This window comes from Rhincodon typus, chromosome 15 (assembly GCF_021869965.1).
Source record: "Rhincodon typus isolate 14 chromosome 15, sRhiTyp1.1, whole genome shotgun sequence".
In the NCBI taxonomy this organism is placed as follows: Eukaryota; Metazoa; Chordata; class Chondrichthyes; order Orectolobiformes; family Rhincodontidae; genus Rhincodon; species Rhincodon typus.
This window is the reverse complement of record NC_063346.1, coordinates 41,876,868-41,898,742: the sequence shown is the minus strand read 5'-3', so window position 1 is coordinate 41,898,742 and position 21,875 is coordinate 41,876,868. Positions and strand designations below refer to the sequence as shown.

At 39.2% G+C, this 21,875-nt stretch overlaps 1 protein-coding gene and 2 long non-coding RNA genes across 6 annotated transcripts in view; 2 read left to right on the top strand and 1 right to left on the bottom strand.

Annotated features, from left to right (window-relative positions):
- Positions 1–3,250: 3,250 nt before the first annotated feature.
- LOC125484928 lies at positions 3,251–9,904 on the top strand. Of its 2 annotated transcripts, none has more exons than XR_007263721.1 (3): positions 3,251–3,351; positions 3,830–3,933; positions 9,790–9,904. It is a non-coding gene; the product is annotated as an uncharacterized LOC125484928 (long non-coding RNA). The 2 variants fall into 2 exon arrangements; XR_007263722.1 differs by lacking the exon at positions 9,790–9,904 and adding an exon at positions 6,513–6,688.
- A 324-nt stretch (positions 9,905–10,228) lies between these two features.
- Positions 10,229–13,112, bottom strand: irx5a (iroquois homeobox 5a). The gene is made up of 3 exons (XM_020521928.2): positions 12,716–13,112; positions 11,987–12,392; positions 10,229–11,642 (listed from the first exon to the last, which is right to left on the bottom strand). The coding sequence occupies exons 1-3, from the start codon at positions 12,950–12,952 to the stop codon at positions 10,924–10,926; spliced, it is 1,362 nt and encodes a 453-aa protein (XP_020377517.1). The 5' UTR covers positions 12,953–13,112; the 3' UTR covers positions 10,229–10,923.
- A 7,998-nt stretch (positions 13,113–21,110) lies between these two features.
- LOC125484927 overlaps positions 21,111–21,875 on the top strand; it is a 93,537-nt gene continuing 92,772 nt past the window's right edge. For all 3 annotated transcript variants that reach the window (XR_007263718.1, XR_007263720.1, XR_007263719.1), the window contains exon 1: positions 21,111–21,325. This is a non-coding gene — a long non-coding RNA (uncharacterized LOC125484927). The remainder of the gene's footprint in view (positions 21,326–21,875) is intronic.

Sequence of the window (21,875 nt, the reverse complement as noted above, 5' to 3'; positions counted from 1 at the left end):
CAGCAAAATTAAATGTGGCCCTTTACTTAAGCAATAGGCAGATCTGCTATCAAATCTTTTTCAGCACTGCAGAAGTGCAGAAACATACATACTGTATAAAAGATACACACATATACATTACTTTAAGAGTTTGGCTCTGCCATGGATTACTCTAAGAATTTGTCTTTGCAGCGTAAGTAAAATACATATATGCACAGGCAAGCACTAATTCCTCACTGTAACTGTAGCCTAACCCTCTGGGACAGTAAATGTTACTTATGGTTCCATTCCCTAACCAACTATGTGCAACAGACTTTCAATGATATCCCTTTTGCAATGTGACACATTTTATGCAGGTCCCTAAACAGCTTTATAGAAAGAATCTAGTCTGTGTATTTATACTCCATGTATAATCTCCAGGTACATTGGCTGACTGATAGTTTATGGGACTCATAGACTATTGTTGACACTATTTACAATGTCTGATACTGCTCCCTTACAAAAATTTGCCCTTTTAGATTCATGTACAGTTAAACTATCATTTCCCAAGACGAATTAAAATGCAACCATTAAAAACAGTGGAGAGATAGGTGAAGGAAATTAGTTATACTACATTGACACACAAGTAATCCACTTACTCTTGCCCTATCAAATGCAGTTTCTGGTTTCCTGCATGTAATTTTCTTTCCTTCACCATCTGCATCTTTCTTTATCATGACCAAGTCACTAGAGTGTTTTCATTCTTCCCTACTCTCATTGACCTCAATTTGCCTTTTCATCATCCTATTCTTTGTCTCAATGAATCTGTTATATCTATCCATCTCCAAGCTTGTCTCTCTTCTTATGAAAGCTTCTGGTTCTCTTGTGGTATTTTTATGATATTCTTTTATTGCTTTTTCAGAAGCCACTCACAGATAAATATTTTTTGCCATTTCTTTAACGTTCTATCTCTCTCTTCCTCCCTTCTGAATTTACATATTTAGATTATTTCATGTAACATGCTCATTTATGGGGGTTTACATATATATCTTTCTGTTCATCAGTACATATCATCAATGGTAAGGTTTTCTTAGCAAATATTCCAAGGTCAAAAACAAAAACCGAAATTGCAGGAAAAATCAACAGGTCTAGCAGCAGTGTGGAGAGAAAGTAGAGTTAATGTTTCAGGTCTAGTGACCCTTCCCCTGAACTTATTCAAAAGTATTCCAAGTTGTTGAAAATAGTATCATAGCTAATTACATAATTTTGTTTGAAGACTTTTATTGTTTCACAGTTATTTCATTGCATCAATTCAATAAACAGAGCAGCGATTGAAAAGAAGTTAATAAGACCAAAGTTTGAAGATCATCTGATCTCATTATTACCAATAATAGAGTAGTGGAATCAACCCTTTTTGTCCTATATTCAGTTGCAACAGCAGAACCTAATGTCAACTCCATCAAAGAGGAAAGTGGGGCTTTGATCCACTACCACCTGATAAACATACTTAACATGACATGTTACATCTGTACTATCTTATAACTTGAATATATGTAAGACCTTTAATACACTAAGGTGTTTCAAGGTACTTCATAGGAGTATTATCAAACTGTATTTGATACAGAATGAAAGTTCAGGTCAGTTGTCATGGTTTAGGTCAAAGGAGTAGGTCTAAACAGCGGCTGAACAGAAATGGGCGATAAAGTAGAAGGTCTAAGGAGGGAATACCAGTGTTGTGCTACAGGCCAGAGTTGGCAGATCACAGAGATCTCAGAGTGCTGTAAGGTTTAAGGAGTTTACAGAGATAGCAAATAAGTGAGGTTATGGAGGTATTTGAAAACAGGAACAAGAATTTTAAAGTGGAGTTTTTTGACCAATTGGTAGCTCAGGGTATTCAACAAACACAGCAGTGATGGCTGAATAAAATTCAACCACAGCTAGGATACAAGAAGCAAAAATATAATTTTAAAAACGTCCTCTAAGTTCAAATTGTAATATTTTTGACATTATAAGAATTATTTAAATTAAAATATAAAGCTCGTATTTTCTGTCCTATTTAATCTAGTCCCGGGTGAAGTCTGTATGAAGAACAGATTTCCAAACAGCACAGACGCGCTTGCATCCACCATCAGCATCCGGTGCAGGTCAATTTCCTACTCCCTTGACCAAAAAAAAAGATATTAAGCTGGTTGTTAACGTTAAAAAAATATAAACCGAACGTGTGAACTGATCACTTGATCAAGTGGTGACATTTCAAAGTTGACGGATGATATTTTTAACCTTACCAAAGGTTGCGCCGCAATGTGTAAACGTGGTTGAGGAAATATCACACCTACACCACTTTAGGCCTCTGCACGAAACCGAAAGCAATTCGTTTTGACGTAAAGCGCACAACACAACCGATCTATAAATGCACATATATCCCAAACAAGCCCGGCATGATCTATGATGTGGAATGCATTTACTGTCTTCAGTTGTGTATGATCTTGATATATCTGTGAGCATGTCAGTATTTACAATACTGTGTCGAGTTTAATCCAATGTGATCGAGTGCGGTTAAATAGAGCGAGGAGCTTAACGTTTATTTGGGGGAGGGGGATATTGAGAGAACTTCTGGGGTTTTTTTTAGCACGCCATGTCCATTGCCAGGATCTGACTGGATCAGCATTCTAAGGACTGTTGCACAGTGTTATCAAACAGCTGCAAGTATCACAAGCACACATTTTCCCCCAAAGACTTGAGTTAAAACTGGCGAAACGAGGGACAGATCTATTTGTTTTAGTTACTTTTTCGTTGGTTTCCAAACCTTGTTCCTTAATAAATGTGGACTGTTGCTTCACTAACCTTGTGTGTTATCTAAATTTTTTTCTCTACTTTGGATAGGTTTGTATACAGTTGTAAATCATATAGTGGCAATTCACATCTAGGTCAGTTTACAATTTCATCATAAATATTTAAAAGGCTTTTAACATTTAGAAGTGCAAAATCGTTAATAGGTAACAACTCGGCTGGACTGTGCTGTACTGTACAGAGTATAGAAATCTAGAGGACAATAAACCATCCGTCATTAGCAGGTTCATTTTCACTAAGGAGTATCATTAGGAAGTGATTTATGCTGAATATGCTCTAGCAGTTCTCAGCCCGAATTTGTCTTTCTCCACTCGAGCCAGTGCCAAGCTAAAGAAACAGCTGGGCTGAATTTTTAGCGCCCATAATTAATTAAGAGCTTCATTCCCGGGATTTGATGATTAAATAAAGCAAGACCTTATCCCCTCAGCGATTCCACTGAAAAGTATACTCCAGTCCAACTCTCCTGATCCCACGCCGGTGGCGCTTTATAATCCCTTTTTGTGAGGAAAATGCCACAAGATTGCTTATAGACGCGCACAAAAGGTAAATTCAAAAACAGCCACTTGCTTTGCAATCGCTTCTGTTTTCTCTCGATTGCTGCGTTTCTGCCAATTGTTTTTTGGGTGTCTAGAATGAGAGGGGAGGAGGGAAAGTGGCTCATAGGAACTAGCATATTGTATTTGATGGTGGGAATAACCGGTTATATTTCTGGTAATACTTGGTAAACTGCCAGTCACAGATGTCCTTAGCAATAATCTAACCAGGTCAAATAATAGGATTCCCTTTACACTTTTTAACCGAATTGACGTTGTTCTGAAGTGGCAGCCTGATTCTTGTCAGTGCCTCTAGTGGTTTGTTTGTGCAAGCCGGGAAAGTAGAACTTGACTTGTACATCTGGATAATAACAATAATTAACAACGTATCACCTCGTTTGTCAATAGATTCCTATTACATAATGAATTGGCAGACTGGTTTATTTCTTTTTAATCTGGAATCCAACTACATTTCTTCTCCTTTACAGTATAGGCGAGAACAGAACGAGCGATAACAAAAATATCTACAGAGACTTGATAAGGCAGAAGGAAATGATGAAAGACGCCAAGCCCAGATAAAATCAGCAACTTGGTATGTAATTTTGGAATACTTCTTTAACAGTAAAGCATAAAAGGAGCTTAGCAAATTCACTCTTGATCCCTTAGAGATTGACGCTCTTGGAAGCTTGCATCCAGCATGATCTTCCAACAGATTCAGCCCCACCATTTCAAACGGCGTGGATAATGAGGCAATAACATCTTTTTTAAAAAAAGTTTCACTCAATCTATGTACAGCACTAGGAGCAGAGCCTTCAGCCCATCGACTCCGTTTCCCCGTGCAATTAGATCGTGGTTGATCTGTACTACCTCACCACCTTGTGTTTTTGCTGTGACAGTTTAAGCCGATAAAGTACCCTTGTGGCGAAGTTAAACCCCTCCAAAGTCGCTTTACTTGTATATCAACCTACACACATGCAATGTTATACATGTGTGGTCGACACGCCTTAATACTCACCCATATAAACCATTAGAAGTTGTTATGTAGCGCCATAATGAGCTCCACAGCCCTTATGATTTGTTTCCCTCTAATCTTTCAGTCAAAACATGCGAGGTTAAAAATATCATCTTAATTATTTTGTTCAATGTAACAGCAAGCGGATACACACACAACTAGTCACACAGCTTTCACAATTTGACTAAAAACCAGCAAAAAATATTGTTCTCCAATAAACCACTTACTGTAAAAAAGTAAAACTCGTGATACTCTGTGACTTAAAACTTGACGCTTAAACAATGGGTTAATTGCGATCGCGTTATGCACAGATATCAATTACGGGTTTTAACGTGAAAGTGTTTACATTGTTGGTTGGTCTTTATTTTGAGTAATAATATGCATTAATATAATTGCAACCCTACTAATTCTCCACCAGGATTCTATTTGCATTGCATATCATTCTCAATTGAACCGGAGAGACCGATATAAAGTGCACATAAAATGAGTTTTTAAAATTAAAATTTGTTGGTTTTCCAAGAAGTCTAGGGTCTCCGAGTTGTATGTACTTGCACGCGGCATTTTAAAGCAATTAGGAAAACAGTTGAAGAAGTTATTAACTCTCCGCTATATAATTTGATTTACTCACGTTAGTGATGACCATCCATTCATTACCACACTAACAGGACTATACTGACATACGCAATGCAGAGGCTTGCAATTCATTAGCAGTCAGCACAATGTTCCCATCCGCGGCGCCAGCCAACACTTCAAACAAAGTTGGCATTTGTTTACAAAAAAAGTCTCGTTCGCCATCCCATTTTTTTCCCTACAAATGTATTTTGTATGCTTTCTTAAAGCGGTCTCCCTGTTGGGTTCATGTCAAGGGTTGGGATCAGTGGAGTTTTTTTTTCTCTCTCTTTCTCTGGGTACAGAAACGAGTTTCCTAAAATATGCTCGCAGGACACAGACAGACTAACATTTTAGCCCAAGCAAACCGTGGCCTTTGATCATCTCGATCAGCTCCAGATGGACTCGATTTGTAGACTTTTTTTAGGTTTTTCTCCAAATGATTATTTATGTAGTGTGCAAACGGCACCTTTTGCTCTCTGACGCAGACAAGAGTGTACAAGAGCTATCGGCTCTCACCTTCTCCGGATACTGAAGTTTATTTGGAGACGGCGGCGGTAGATTAAATAGGCAACTAAACGCTAACACTGTGGGGAGACGGGCTGTATGGTCAAATCAGAAACAGCTTCACAAAAAAAAGTCTCTTGTACCAAGTTTGCATAACAACTTCAACTGCACTTTTCGTACTGTTTTGAAAAACGCAACAACAAAATGTCAAAGTGTTTTCACGTGCCGACTGAGTTTCGTGTTTTAAGTCGGCTTTTTTCTCACGTGTAGTACAAGACTACGTGTAGAATAAGACTGGGCACTTTTATAACAGACTTTCCTTGTTATTTTCACATTGCGTTGGTAATTAAGCAGCTCATCGTGTTCTGTAATTATTATGCACATTAACAGTAAATCACGAATCCCTTGACAATGAGTTGAACTGCTTCGAACATCAATTTTATTCTTTAGTAAAGAAACCATAAGTATATGCAACATCGTGTAAGAGCACGTAGAATATATTGATGGAACTCATTCATTTTGTTTCAAGAGGCCGGATTGTAAGACAGAGAAGCACATTTGAAGATCAAGAGTTTTCAGTTTTTAAGAAGATTGGTCAAGAATGTGGTAACCACTGGCGATCAGTCTCTAGAAGGGTTCAGCTCGTTTAAAAATAACACCGAGAAAAAAAAACAAGCTCTTTTTTAATGCATGTAAGGCTGTGTTAAACAAAAGTAGTAGGTTGTCTCTAAAAACAATGTGTTTTCCCCCTCCCATCCTGATTACAAATAAACTCCCTTTTTGTTTCATTGACAATGATGCTAGAATTAGCCCGCACAAGTAGGATGGAAAATGTCACTGGCCTATTACTTTCAGCAACAGACGTCTAGCCGAGATGGGTAAGGGAACCCAAGCTTTCACTGCCATCCTAACTCTTTGACCGTATTACTTGCCAGGCGCGAAGAAATGAACTGTAATACTTGACGTTTCTTTCCTTGCTGTTTCTCTCTCTCTGCATGGCTGGGACTGAATGCAGTTACTGTCCGCTTGCTGTTACTCTACAGATTTCTTTTTGACCATGCAAAGGGGAGGAATGTCAGGAATTCACGGCTGGTTAGAGGACACAGACATTTCACCTCTTGCCAGTCAATGGGGCGAATTAAGGACGTACTGCGGCGTGTGGAAGGAATATCACCTTAGGACGGAAGAGAATCATTTGGATGTGGAAATCACCTTCGCAGTTTAGTTCCAGAACTTTCAGTAACGTTTCAATGTTCTGCTGGTCCATTGGTCCGTTACCGCTTTACTCGTGCGATAGAGAGACATCCAGGGTTTTGCTTCTGTTTTCAGTCCGCATTGTGGTAATACAAACGCTGACTTGTACTTGCTCGCCTCTTGCATTACTACTTTAAACGGAAGTATATTGAAGTTCACCTTCTTGTTTTTCCATACATTAACAAATGAGTGTCCCCCCAACAGGCTGATTCTTATTACCTGTATGTCTGCATATCTACATGCATCAATGTGTTTCAAGCAAATGTGTTCGTTCAACACTTCGCAGGTTTCATTATACACCAGATTCATTATTTTCTTCACTTTCCATTCCTCAGAGAGGACTCTCCAATTTTGTACCAGTGACCAGAACTTATATTTTCATCTCTACCACTTCTGTTGTATTCAGGTTAAATTGCCTGCAGATCCATTTCGCCGTTTGGTACGGTTGATACAAGAAGCATCTTTACATAATTGCAATGAACACCAGAGTATGCAAGGTACTTCAAAGTCACAATAGTTCCAGGCAATTCTTTCACATTAATTTGTGTAAAAGGAATTGAGTCTTTTGCTTTGGGAAGAAGGATGAGAACGGGTACGGAAAAGATTATATTGCATTGTTTACAGTGTAGTCGAACTCCGTTTAAAAACTTTAAATTATGTTCATTGTAAAGAGACCGTCACAAAAGTTGTTTAGTTTTGATCTTACTTAAATGGAGCAGATAAAATACTGGTGAGTATTAACCATAGCTATAAAATAGGTTTGGGCAGGCAATGGGAGCATACATACAGGGGTACATGTATGTATGTACATCTGAAGGCAGTTATATGTGTGAAAATATGCGTAGCGAACCTAAGGAACACGCCATGTCTGTTCATGAGGGTACTGTGCAAGGTATACTGAAAGCTGCCGTCAAATAATCCATATTCTGAACAGTCAGGTTTAGAAGTTTGCTGAACTCAATAGCAGTTATAACATTAATTGTTTTCATTTCTAAATTAAGTAGAAAGGATCAGCAATAAAAGGATAGTGAAATTATGTGTGGTAAATATTAATGTACTCGGCTATCAGTCCTCTTTAATATGAAGACTGCCTTGGGACAAGATTGGTGTGTGTGATTATATAACAGCAAATTCCACGCTGGTCGCCAACCCCTAAAGCCCATATAATTCAGTGAAAACCACAAGGTAACTGCAACTAGTATCTGGTGCGCTTGGTACTGATATATTCTAACAGTGTACAGAATATTGGATATAGTATTTGTAAATCTGTGATAATGCACGTGAGTAACTTAGAAAAGATCATTTCTTTATGAAAAAATATAAAAATCAGCTTAAGACTAATACCATCTGTAAGTCACTGATCCTTTAAAATTAAGTAAAGATTAATTTAATTCCTAAAATAGACACCATAGCCACACTACTAATTTGTATAGATTTTGTGAAATAAAATAATTTACTGTTAGTTCCTTGTTTGAAACTGATCATAACTTCAAGCTGCATGTTATTTTTGTATATTTAAAAAAATACATTGAAGAAATCCAGATGGAGAAGGAGGCGAGGGGAAACTAATAATTATGGTGCTGCCTGATGATATATTGCAATCACGCCAGTGCAGCTCACACTTTAGCACCAGATAAAAATAGAAGTTCTGATTTGAATGTCCGAGTGACTCTGAACATATTAGTATCGTTACGAGGGGTATTTGTGCTCGCCTTCTGACACACTTAACGACAATTTACTGAAATACCAGAAAGGTGGAATTAAATCCGATCAATGGCAACCCATCGTTTATCACTCCTGGAGAATCTGAGTTTAATGAGCATTGGGAAATAAAGCCGCTTTTCTTAAATGTTTTCAAATGTACTTCCTATTTTACATTTAATAAGGACTGGAGGATTGTTTCAGAGGCATCTAATCACAGTCATAGCATCGGAAAAATGCCTCATTTTGAAATAACATTCTGTCCAATGTATACGCAAGTGCGTCCTATTTTTTTTAAAGAAACATACCGAGTGCTGAGAAATACCCGAAATATAGGCTCTGAGTGAATCATAGAACAATGACAAGTAACAGTCTAAATGTGTTGTGCATTATGATGAAATGCAAACGGAAAGTTCAATCCCTATTCACTGCGACAATTTCTTTTAAAAGGCTTTTTATTCAGTTATTAATTGTGAAAACATCCAAATTGTGATGTTTCATAATTGCAATTGGTTGGAAAATTCGTTGAATATGTGAAACACATGTGCCGGCGTTCGATTAAGCCTGACAAGCAAGCGTTTCCTGTATTCTCTGTGCTAAAAGACCATTGTAAATACAAATAGTATGAGTAATTTTACAGTAACAAAATATATAGGTATCGAGTACAAAATTTACATCAGTTCGTTTCCACACAGCTAACTTTAAATTACCCGTAGATTAGGTCGAAACGTGGAGTTGTTATACAATATTTAATGCGCTCGCTGATTAAATTCAATTGAGGGAAAGGGAGGTTGACATCTTCAGTTTAATTGCCACTATAAATGAGCTCGTTTTCTCGTTTTCCTTTTTTTCCTGTAGCGAAAGAATTGGAGGGGTCTGTCATTAATATTTAATTTCTCAATCTGTTGATCTTGTAATTAGGATAGTCGGGCTGAATCAATTCTTCAAAAACATAAACAAGAAGCATCACGTTGCATTTGGAAAAATCAGGCTGAGGTTTTATTTACAAATATTTCCGATTCCATTGTTTTGCAAAAAAAGCCGCATAAATTAGTAAAGGCTCTGTGTATAGTTCTTACAAAAATACAATTCAAATTTTGTTTTAAAATCTCCTACGTCCAGCAAACCCCATACACAGACAACAATATTCCACAAAAAAATAATTTCTGGTTTTCGTCGTATCACACTTTGAGTTACGGCGACATGTTCAGGGCATTGACTGGAGTGAAATGATTCAGATCAAGTAATGTGGGTTGTTTTACCTCCCTTTTGTAAAGTTTGGTGTTAAGTTGACAATCGGTAGTTTGTGAATTGGAAGGGTAATGTTGCAAGGAGTGCTATTCGATTTTATTTAATTTTTTTTAGAAAAGGTCTTTTGGCACTTAGTTGAAAGTACGATGGTTTTCTATTCGGAACAAGTGTGACACCTACCTGCGAATCTGGGAAAAGTTCAAGCCAACACTTAACTGAATGGGTTCCAGTATCGCAACATTGAAGGTAGAAGAAATATGAGCAGCGAAAAAAAAGTCTAAGAAAAGCTTGCGGCCAATACCGGAGAATGAAGCGAATTTACATGGTAAACGAGCACAACTTGTGGGGGTGGGGTGAGAAGATCTCGGCGAGGTTATCTTGTATGGATGTCAGCATGCATTCAGTTCTCTCTGCCTCAGATATAGCACTGCTGTGTTTTTTTGCGATAGTAATGAGGACTAAATTTGGCATAAAATCGAACTCATTAGCAAAGTTCACCAGATGATTGCTTTGCATAAAACACGACACTGATTGGATGTAATTAGGTTAAAGGATGGCACTTTAGTTTTAGCCTTATTATTCTAGCCAGTTCCTGCACTCCCCGAACTGCACAGTGAAAGTGCTACACTCTCTGGAATTAATTTTCTTTGAAAATAAAAGTTCTTCACATTTTGACAACAAAACAAACCAAGCCAAATAGCAATGCCCGCCTGGATATGGAAGCCGAAACTGTGTTTTAATTCGATATTTACATTTTGCTCAGCAGCGGCCCTTGGATTTATTGTTTCTCTCTGATAGAGGCTAATTTGTATATTGTTAAAACCTCCCCCTCCTAGACACACATTTAGAGAAAGCAGCTTTCGTCTTAAATTAATTTGCCATTATCTTAACTAGGAAACATTTCAAAAACACAGATTTATATTAGATATGTTTATATATTATACGAAAGAACAACAATAATATCTGTACAGGACACTCGTTTCATAATTTACTTCAAAGAGGGTGTATTATCCTTTTCTTAAATACAAAAAAACCGCTACATTAAATATACAGAATTAGTCTCAATACAAATTAATCCGTGGTTGGTTAAGACATTCATTTCAGATGTTACATTTTGAACAGTTTGCATCAACCGTTTCGAACATATGAGAAACTAAAAATCTGTGTCACTTTATGCCATCTTGACGGAAAATACTTTGCCATGGCCAAATAATAAATAGTGTCCAGAAATTCGGCGAAGAACCAGTATTAAATATTGGACATACCTTTCTTCAAATCATAAGACGATGTGTCCTTGCAATGATCTATTTGTGCCGGGCTCTTTGTTTTAGCTTCCGGACAGAGTTTTGCCAGAGCCTCTGCTCTGCTTAAGACAGTCTGGCTTAATCCATTGGAACTGAAGTGTGTTGTGCTGTTACCTCCGTGGTGGCTGTGAAGGTGCCCGAAGCTGCCATAGTTCGTGTAGCCCGTGTAGAAGGGCGAGGTGTAGTAGAGAGGCCGACCCAGCACGGCGCTGTTCGGGTAAGGACAAGGGGAACGGGACGGAGACGAGGCGCTGGCCGACACGCCGCAACCCTGACCCGGGCACGCACTCTGTAGTAGCTCGCTCTGTTCCTTCGACTTGTCCGAGGTGGCGATTTCCGCCAGAGACCAGAGTTTGGGCTTGGAGCTTGTTGCCGGGGGGGAATGGATGACTGAAGTCACATTGCAGTTCGCTGTGTTACTCGGAAGAGTGTGAGTTCGGTTTGTATGTGCATTTTCCAATTCAGGGTCGTTGCTTTCGTGTAAGAGCTCAGCTCCAGGAGGCACAACCAGAGAAGAAGTAGTGGCTTTGGGGGAGTGAATGGTTTCTCTTTCCTCTGCGTCTTTTAATTCCGAATCGCAAAGGATCTGCCCACTTTCTTTGCTGGGATCTTGTTCCTCAAATCTTTCACAGGCGATTTCTACTATGTTCGTTTTCTGATTCCCTGTTTGAATAAGTGTAAAAAGACAGAAAAAAACAAACTAATTCTGAGCGAAAATGTATTTTTAAAAAGAAAATGATTATAATCTAATTAACTATATTATGTCTGCTTCAAAGGAAGTCAAAATTATTTGATATTTAATTTCTGCATTCCTTTTAAATGTTGTTGCTTCGAGGCAGTATCTAAAACATTTTAAAAGGGTCTTTTAACTGCATGTGTAGCGAAAATTACAATTCAAACGAAAATCAGCCTGTTATTTGCAAGTGTGCGCGTTATAGATAATAAACTCAAATCAACTTCGCGTCCTTATTGGAAATGATTTCAGTAAAATAATTATTAATCCTTACCTGTCTCTGATTCCGACGAGTTTCCCTTTTCTAAAGATTTCGGCGGCTCTTCATCGTCGTTTTTTTCCAGGTCTATGTTCTCTTCTTCCTCCTCGTCTTCGCTCCTGTTTCTGGGAGTCCAGGTCATCTTGTTCTCTTTCTTCAGTCTCCTCCTGGCATTCGCGAACCAAGTGGAGACTTGAGTCAGAGTCATTTTGGTGATAATGGCCAACATGATCTTTTCGCCTTTGGTGGGATAAGGATTCTTCCTGTGCTCGCTGAGCCAGGCTTTCAGGGTGGCAGTGGCATCTCTGGTGGCATTTTTTCGGTAAGCTGGGTCACCATAGGGATAAGAACCTAAAGGAGCAGCGTACGGGTGATATCCTATAGATCCAGCCATTCCCGTCGAGTGATCATAGGGAGAGCCCTAAGACACAACAAACACCCGTCAAAATCGCATTTTGTACCAAACGCATCCAGCTGTACATCCTGTTATCTGATTTTTTTAAACAAAAGTAAAGCTGCGAGCTTTTCTAGAGTGTAATAAAATCAAGCATTTTTTTAAAAAAAATCAAATTCGCCAAATTTATTCTGAACGGGAATCAAATTGCATTAAATAACAAACTGTGGTGACTGAAAAGTTTGCAAAGAGAAAGCTGAGATCTTTTCGGAAATGCTCTGAAAGAGACACCATTGTACTCCGCAATAGTTATGAATGCATTTTAATGGTGTCCAGAAAGCAGAACTTACCACGTAGGAAGTGAAAGCAGCGGTCGGGTCTGTACCGTACTGGAGGTGGCTATTATAGCCTGGGGAAGGAGCTGTAAACGCTGTCGATCCGGCGTACGGACTAAACGCAGATCCCGAAGAAGATCTCCCGAGTTCATCCGTCCTGGGTCCCGATATTACGCTTGTGCTGTACGCTGGACACGAGTAAAGAGCTAAAGAAGCTGACGGTTGGTACAAGTAGCCCTGAGGATACGACATGGCTAAGATTATGGTTTTGTGTGTATGTGTGTATGTGCGTGAATCAACCCCCTATTTCCACAGTTCTGATATGAGTTTGTGAGCTGGAGTCATGCACCGGCAGATTGTCTGGCTCTGCGCTGATCTCAGCAGCTGACTCTGCCAGTGTTTACTTGCAGAAGTTTTCCTTTCGATAGAGCTGCTTGGAAAAGGTCCTGCAAGCTGGAAGTTAGAAATTCAGGGTTTCTGACGCCTTCTACGCACTCGCAGCTCCTCCTATCAGGGTGTTGTCAATAGAAGAAAGGCAGCAGCCTGATGGGGTGCCACAACCAACCTAATGAGAGGCTGTATTTTTTTCTCTCCCTCTCTCTTTCGACACAAGCCTCACTTCAAGGCTCAAGTGCGCCGGCCCCTGGATGGCAATCTTTTACCAGGCTCCAGCAACTTCACTTAAAGTTTGCTAATATTATACGTGACAGAAGCCTAGCGAATCATAGCACATATAATCAGGAACAAATGTTGATCTTACTGGAAATGTCTGCCAATCAAACACTCCCACAGTACCTTTTCTAACCTTCCCATCGATTCTCGACTCACTGCTCGCTAGTAATTACAATTCTATTGCGTCCGATGATACATGTTTACCATGTTACAGGTGTGTTGCCATCGTATATGGAAACGTAAGTCTTTTCCGAATCATTTACTGGGCCATGTCATATGGAAACAAGATTTTACATTTATGACTTCTTAATCTAGGGTTCAGCCTATTTCAAATATGCTATCAACCCCACAGTCCAACAGCCCATTTGCCTGCCTTCGGCTTATTATCTAGTGTATAGCGTAATCAGAGTGGGTTACAGGGAACAGGCGAAGGGGTGGCAGTAAGGCGAGTTGCGCTTTCACAGAGCTGGTGCAGACGTGATGGGCCAAATAGCCTCCTTCTGTGCTGTAACCGTTCTGTAATTCTAGGTCCAGAGTTTGCTTCCCACTCAGGACCAATGGCATTGGCTTCATTAACCCTGATTAGAGAGGAGGTGAGGGGGATAGGCCGTGCTCTCAGTCCTGGTCAGCGATCAGAAGCCGTGTTACTGCACTGGAGCTGTGTGTGTGAGTGAACCTTGCATCAAACCAGGATGGGCCTGGGCTATGAAGTCACTTGTCACCATCACCCACTGTAATATTTGAATACGTGACCATTTGGGGGAGTTTTTGGAGGATGGTTGGGTCTCCTGGAGCCTTGCCCAACTTGGAGAAAGGGGCGAGGATATACGAGAAAATAAAATGTTAACGACCGCCTGAACCCAAAGATTATGTTATTTTCCTGAAGTTACTCCAGGCTATGAGCTATTTGTATATATCTGGAATCTTCTGGGGTGATATGAATCAATTCTAATTTTGTCTATATTTGTCAGGGCTGCAACTGCCAATTCAGTCCATGACATTAACACAAAATGAAGACTCAATGAAGGATCAAAAATATATAATTACTGAAATCGTGCAGAGAAATAATTTGCAGTTCAGACATTGAAACTCTAGTTGTTTACACACAAACACCCACTTCTCCTTTCATTCAAACCTTGGTAATAAATGTAGCACATAACGGTTGAAGAGGAGGAGAAGCTAATTTTCACCATTGGCCACTAATTCACACGAGAGAGTAATAGCCATTAGTGAGCAATGGCAGGAGATAATAAAGCACAATGTGGAGACTATGCATGCATAAAATGTGTGGAAAGAATTACTGTTATAAAAATAGACACAAGTTCAAGTGCATAATAAAATAAAATCTCTGACATGCAGTTTTTGGAGTATTAAAACAAAATCTATTCATCTTGGGTTACATAAGTACTTTTGAAAGTATAGAAAAACATTTCTCCTGTCATCTAATTATTTCATAAACTGAGAAACAGGTTGAGTTATTAGAAATTTAGATTGTGGAAATAAACTGATTTTCAGGAAAATGTCTCATTTAGTGGAAAAGTTGGACGTCCTTAGGAAGGCAAAGTTTGAAGAAAATTTTCATTTCATAGATGTTGATATTTTGATGATATCCAATTCAGTTATGGGTATATTGTTTTGGCTTCACATAATATATGTGATAATCTATAATAAAGTACAAAATATACAGACTATAAAAAGAAAAGAGCATTAAAGTGCAATTGGAAACACAAGTGTCCTGCATTCCATCAACATGGGCTGATTTGCTGAATATCTGAATTTGGGCTTATTTGTAAATTTTGTGTGTGGATCTTCTGTCCTCAGACTAATAAACTGTTTAGATTTCCTGCGTGCCCTTTGTACATACCCGCTACTATCACTCTGACCTTCCAACTGTTTCTATGCTGTCACATTAGGTGACATCTAAGAGGTTGATAGCTGGAACTAGAGCCTTAAAACTTCTTTTATAATTTAATTTTAGAACTATTTTCTTAAAATTAAGAGATCATTCAACTTTTATTTGTGTAGCATCCTTTTAATTAGTTGTACAAAAATGATGAGGCCAACTACTCTGGGGGAAAAAAGTATCTGCATATAAGTGTTAAGTTTCTATTCTGGGGGGGGGATGGGGAATGTTGTTTAAATCTGTATAATCCAGAGGAGACTATAGGAATATGGTGCACGGAAGAGAGCAACGTTGAGATTGGTCTTGATAACATTATTCTCTTTGAACCCAGAATATTATTCTATATCTGAAAAGGTAACTAAACTCCCTTGTGCTAAGACACATGTGAAATAACATTGTGACTTACATGTTACAGCTTCAACAATTAAAATTCAGAAGGTTAGAACACAGGGACCACTGGAGAAGATGTGGACCTTATTTCAAAATTTCATACATTGTATATTATTATTTAAAATATCCTGCCCACACCTACCTTTGTGCTATGATTTTGATTATGTTTCCTGTCAACATTTATAATTATAAATTGCAGTATCAACGTCTTCCATTCAGTTTCAAAATGCTGTGCTACCTGTCATAATAATAGTTGCAGTCTCCGGCCGATAGGTGGCTTGGTGAAACAAATCTCTGAAGTGTCCCAATGTGTAATGAATTTAGAATCATCAAGTGACCACATACAACATGAAGAACAATTCGCTAGCAAAATAAACTTGTATTTTAAAAGCTATAATAGTATGCACAAATGACTGTGCATATAGTCATTTAATAATTGAATAATTATTGAATGAATAATTGAAGCTGAAGGCTAAGGACATTGTGCACTTAAACAAAGTTCTATAATCTGAGGAGCAATAATTTGTCTTGAAGATATGGCTTAGTATTTCCAGCAGATATCAGAAAGCATCAGTATAGTGACAATTCTGAGAGTGGAATAAAGCCATAGAGCTTCACAATGCTCATGGAATATAGACAGGTTGGTAGAGTGGGTGTGTGTTGCCGATGGGTTTCAATACGGAGGAGTGTGAGGGAATGCACTTCAGTAGGAAGAATATTGAAAGACAATATAAAATAGGGATACAACTCTAAAGGGGGTACAGGAGCAAAGAGACCTGGGTGAATATTTTCACAGATCACTGAAGGTGGCAGGACAAGGTAAAGGAGCAATTAATAAAAGATGCAGTATCCTGAAGTCTAATAATAGGGATGTAGAGTACACGATCAATGAAGTTATCTTGTGCTTCTGCAAGATCCTTGTTAGGCCTCAGGTAAACAACTGTGTACAATTCTGGGTGTCACATTGTAGGAAGGACATGAATTCATAGGAGAGAATACAAAAGCAATTTATAAGATTTCTTCCAGGGATGAGAAATTAATGAGGATATATTGAAGAAATTAGGACTGTTTTCCTTTAGAGAAGCAGACTAAGAAGACATCTGATAGAGGTTTCCAAACTCATGAATGGGCTGGAGAGAGTGGATCGGGAGAAACAATTCCAACTTGCAAAAGGAACAAGAACAAGAAGGCCTAGATTTAAAGTGATTTTCAAAAGAAGCAAATGCAAGGTGAAAAAAAAACATTCTCACATGCATGATTCAAGTCTAGAATGCACTGCCTGAAAGTATGGTGGAGGAAGGATCATTTGAGGCATTCAAGAGGGTATTGGATGGCTGTTTAGATAGAAATAGTTTGTAAGGGTATGGGGATAAAGCATGGGGTAAAGATGCTCATTTGATGAGCTGGTGCAGATGCAATGAGCTTAATGGCCTCCTTCAGCCCATAATGCTTCTGTGATTCTGTGATTTATACAGTCGTCAGCAAGGATGCTAAGAGACATAGAGGCAAAACTCTTAGGTGCATTGATGTAAATGCACCCAGGTTTTACTATGTTAGGTTTTATTGTTTCTAATGTAAGCCCCTGAAGTTTATTATTGATTTGAGATTAGTTTTCTTTTAACAAGAACTATTTTCTCACAAATGGTAGATTTTCAACCATCAATGTTTAAAACATAATATTCACGAGCATATATAAAAAACCTAAGATTTTCAAAAGAAGGTCAGAGAAGGGCAAGTAAGCATGGTCCAGGCACGGATCTTCCACTTGCAATTATGTTTGCCTATTTCTTCAATGATATTGAACCTACACTGGTTGCCCTGTGTGTCAAATTTGTACATCAGTCATCCAAACTGTGCTTTCTTTCTACTTTACTGCACTGTTGACCATTCTATATATTCCACTCCTTGAAAGCAAATAGATAATAAACATTGAAACATAGAAAATATGAACACGCATAGGCCATTTGGCACTTCAGGCCTGCTCTGCCATTCAACATGGTCATGTCTGATCTTCCAGCTTAGGATCTTTTTCCCGCTTTCATACTCTTTGATCCCTCTAGCCTTAAGAACTTCAGCTTTCTTGAACAATTTTGAACAACAACAATGGGTTTGAATCCACCCTCAGGCGACTGTGTGGGTTTCCTTTAGGTATAATGGTTTCCTCCCACAGTCCAAAGATGTGCAGGTTAGGTGGATTGGCCTTGCAAAATTGCCCATAGTGTCCAGGGATGAGCAGGCTGGGTGGATTGGCCACAGCAAGTAGAGAGTTATAGGAATAGCGTAGATGTGGGGCGCACCTGGGTGGGATGCTCTTCAGATGGTCGGTGTGGTCTTGCTGGGCCAAAATGCCTACTTCCAAACTGTAGGGATTATATGATTCTATGAAAAACAGAAAACAAGTTTTAGGCAGTGTGTGAATTTCAGATGACCGTTGTTCCTGGTCAAACTATATTTTAATGGAAAATCTGAAAGATGTTTATTGCAGGTCTTCCCTCTAACTGTTGTAGAGTTGTGTAGCACTATAGTTGATTATATGCTGATGTACCACATTCGCTGCTGCATTTTGGTTTTGCTGGCTGTGGGTTTTGATAACCATGATTCTTGGTTTTTTTTCCTCTTACAGTCTCAGCAAGATTTAAATTATTGCAGTCTTAAAATGTAATTTGTGTCTTTGTAATTTTCATGTGGCATGCTTAGTGATTTTTATAAACACTGTTGCAGATGGAGAGTTGCAAGAGGACACACTGGATCCAAACCTGGTTTAAAGATGTATGTTACCGATAGATTTGATAACAGTCTGCTACAGACTCTGTGACAGTAAGTCAGCTTTTTGTATCAAATGAGAATAACAGGAACAATGTGTTAGCATTCAAACTTGGTGCTTCTACTCCAGCCTTAGTCTGTTGGGACAGAAATCTAGGATGAGACAAAAGTCAGGATCTCTGCACGTATAATAACTCCAGATTTGTTTTACTGATTTTAATGGAAGGACATTTTTATGATTGACTAGTACAGGCCTACACTTATTTAAGTTATTTTAGATTGGTTAACAACCCTTCTATCATCACGGTGGAATCCCATAACCAATGCATTAGGTTCTAACATTATGAAAAACATTTTTAGACTTGACTGTATATTTGCATTTAGAGTATTCATATCCATCTCATACACCGATATGAGAATCGGTGAGGGCCTTTTAATTAGGATTTTAGGATTTTATCAAGATTCTAATCACATCTGGAAAGAGTTGACTGATGTGACATTGAGGTGGGAAAGCATGGTACTTTGTTTATGGTATGTACTATCAAATATAAATAAAATAAATCATACAAGGACCCTCACGCTTTTAAAGTGGTATATCCAGATTAATATGGTTTTGGAACGAGAAATTTATATTGGCATTTCCAGTCGATGACCTTTCGTATGACACGAAACGTTCACCCGCTTTAACTCCCTGCAGATGCTGTCAGACCTGCTGAGTACGTAGGAGCATTTTCTGTTATTGTTTTGAATGCAGATTTCTGATTTTAGCGGTTTGTGTTCTTCGCTTTCTGATGGAAATCCCGATACTTTGCTGATCGGGAAGGGGCATCGATATTTTGAAATTGTTAATTCATTGATTTCTAGAGCTCCCGGTCATAGAGCGAATAGAGCGCCTGTCTTGTTTTTTTTAAGTCGTATCTGGTATAAACTTCAAGCAGCTTCGTGCTAAGTTGAATTCCTATTGAAATAAAGATTACCACTAATTCATTTTCCCCCTGTTGCCATCAACCTCCAATTGTAACCGAAGAGCCATGTGAAGATTACATTTCAAACATTAATATGTGTGGGAAACGTAACAGTTATCCGTGTCGACAGAGGTAAACGCCTTATTGAGGTTGGCCTGCCGCCTCCGACCAGGTGTGAAAGCGTTGATCTTAAAATAGGAGGGGTGCAGGAGTGGGGGGTGGTGAGGACGGTTGAAATATGGCCCGATTGAACTGTACACATAGCGCAAGGTTTTATGGTGTTTTATAGATCACTCTTAAATAATACCAATTGCTTGGACCGTTCATAATCGATAGAGGAGTGTCACTTTCCGCTGTAGTACACACCAGCTGATTCGCTGTCTCTCACACTCTAAGCTCAAAGTGTTTATTTACTGGTGGATATAAGCGAATAAACGAACTAGGTATCCCCTCTCCAAACTCATAAAAGGGTAGAAGCGAAAGCAGATTAAAACCATATGAACTAGGATAAATCCCTGCCGATCAACGGATGTAATCTCCTTTGATTCCACCAGATATATTTCCCGACACGAACATATCCCGGTTTATTTAATTCTCTTTGTCTGCTTAGAGCAGCTATCCTGCTCAAGCCTATATCTCAGCGGGCTATCTCGTAAATCGATAGTTTCTAAAGTCTTTACCCTGCGAAATTAATCAGCGAATTGAATGTCGTATTTGGCCCCTCAATATAATACGTCTTTTTTTTACTGTACAATGCGTGCTTTGATAATATTATTCCATGTTAATGGTTGATTGAGATATTTGTTCTTGCTTTCATCTGTTTATAATCCGTTTTTGTTACTTTCAATTACTTTTTTTGCGTGGATTAAAGGCTTAATTCTACATCTTTCTGAAATCATCTTTGGTAAAGCTGTATTTACCCAGGCGAATGACCACTACTATTGCCGAGCAGAGAAACATGTCAAAATGTGGGCGTTGCAAAAACGTACATATGAAAATGTATTTTAACACAGTACTTTTATAGACATTGGACATTGGACACGTGTATTTGTCCAGATGCTTGGCTCAATGAATTTCCTTTTAACTAATAAGTGTTCTTTTCATAAAATCATGAACGCACCCACTTTACTGGACTTTACAAAATGCAAATATAACTTAGTTTTAAAATTATTCACGATCAATCTATAAATTCTGTGAAGGGGTATCCATTCTTCTGCACTTCGCAAAACAAATTTAATTTAGGCGCATTGCATCTTGGACACAGCAACTGCACATCATACCACCTTAAACAGCGTTCGATGTTACTGCCCAATTCGTTAAACGGCCATCTTTTCTATTTCCATGCTTTAAACGTCCTGCGTTTGTATTATGCATACAGCAAAGCGAAAGGAGCCGCTCTCAGCACTGGGCAGGTAGCGTCGCTCTCGAAATACTTTCAGGGAATCTTGAGTGACAGGAGTACCTGTGAAGCGCGATGTGTTCTGGGAATTGTAGTTCTCACACGACAGGAAAAAAAATGCGACAAATCCCCAAAGTGCAACGCGAGGTGGCTGGAGCCATGGTGGGAGGAGGCAGCGCATGACCTGATTCTTCCCATTGATTGGTTCGTAGGGTCGCTGATTTGCATCGACTTTCAGCCAGTCGTCGGAGAGGTGGGTTGTCTTGCCTCCGCACCCACCTCCGCCACGGACGTGTTGACATCACATCCGCTTCTGCCGTCTTGGTTGTCAAGGCAGCGGGCCGGGCGACCGGAAGCACGGTGCGGGGTTGTGCACCGTCCCGTCACCCTTGGAGACGCTGGTGTTGACCTCGGCGGCGGCGGAGGAGGAGGAGTGGGGCTTTATCTCTGCTCTCCTTCGCTGCCGTGGGGTAAGATGAACTCCAGAACTAATTACCGTCTTTAAAGCGAACATCCAGCACCGGACCAGAGCGGTGAGTCACTTGCTGCATTTATTTTCGGTCCCGAAGAATTTAAAACCATCACTTCTAGTCGTTAATTTTTCTTTTTCCCCCTCGTGCATGTTTGCAACTAACCGTTTGCTTCAGGTTGGAAAATGCACAGGCGTACAAAGAAATCGAAACCGATGGAATTAATTATCGAATCGTGTTTATAAATGATCTGCATTTTTAAAAACAAAAATAAAGAAGGTTACGTGCCGTAAATGTTCTCACTGGGACATTTGAAGTTTTATTCAGCTGGGTATGTTAGTAACATGTAAACATTCACGGGATTCTCGATAACAGGAGAGCCAGCAGTTATGTTCAACCTTGGAAATAAGGTGTGAGTTTTACTTGCCACGCAGTTATCTCTGTAAGGAGTGCGGTACACTAGGTAAGCGAATGCTCAGGAGCTGGGACTCTGGTGCTCCTTTCACCAGCTCAAGGGGCCCAGCGTCAGAAGAAACTTACACCTTGATGTGGAATTCGTGACCCGAAAATCGGCAGTTTGTTTTGTTTGGAAGGCGTCAGCGCTTTTCTTTTG

Excerpts from the sequence above, each read along its gene's own strand:
- irx5a (XM_020521928.2), bottom strand. The coding sequence starts at position 12,952 with ATGTCGTATCCTCAGGGCTACTTGTACCAACCGTCAGCTTCTTTAGCT. Across the intron at positions 12,393-12,715 it reads CTGCTTTCACTTCCTACGTG|GGCTCTCCCTATGATCACTC; the intron begins GTAAGTTCTGCT and ends GTTGTGTCTTAG. Across the intron at positions 11,643-11,986 it reads CTCGTCGGAATCAGAGACAG|GGAATCAGAAAACGAACATA; the intron begins GTAAGGATTAAT and ends TTATTCAAACAG.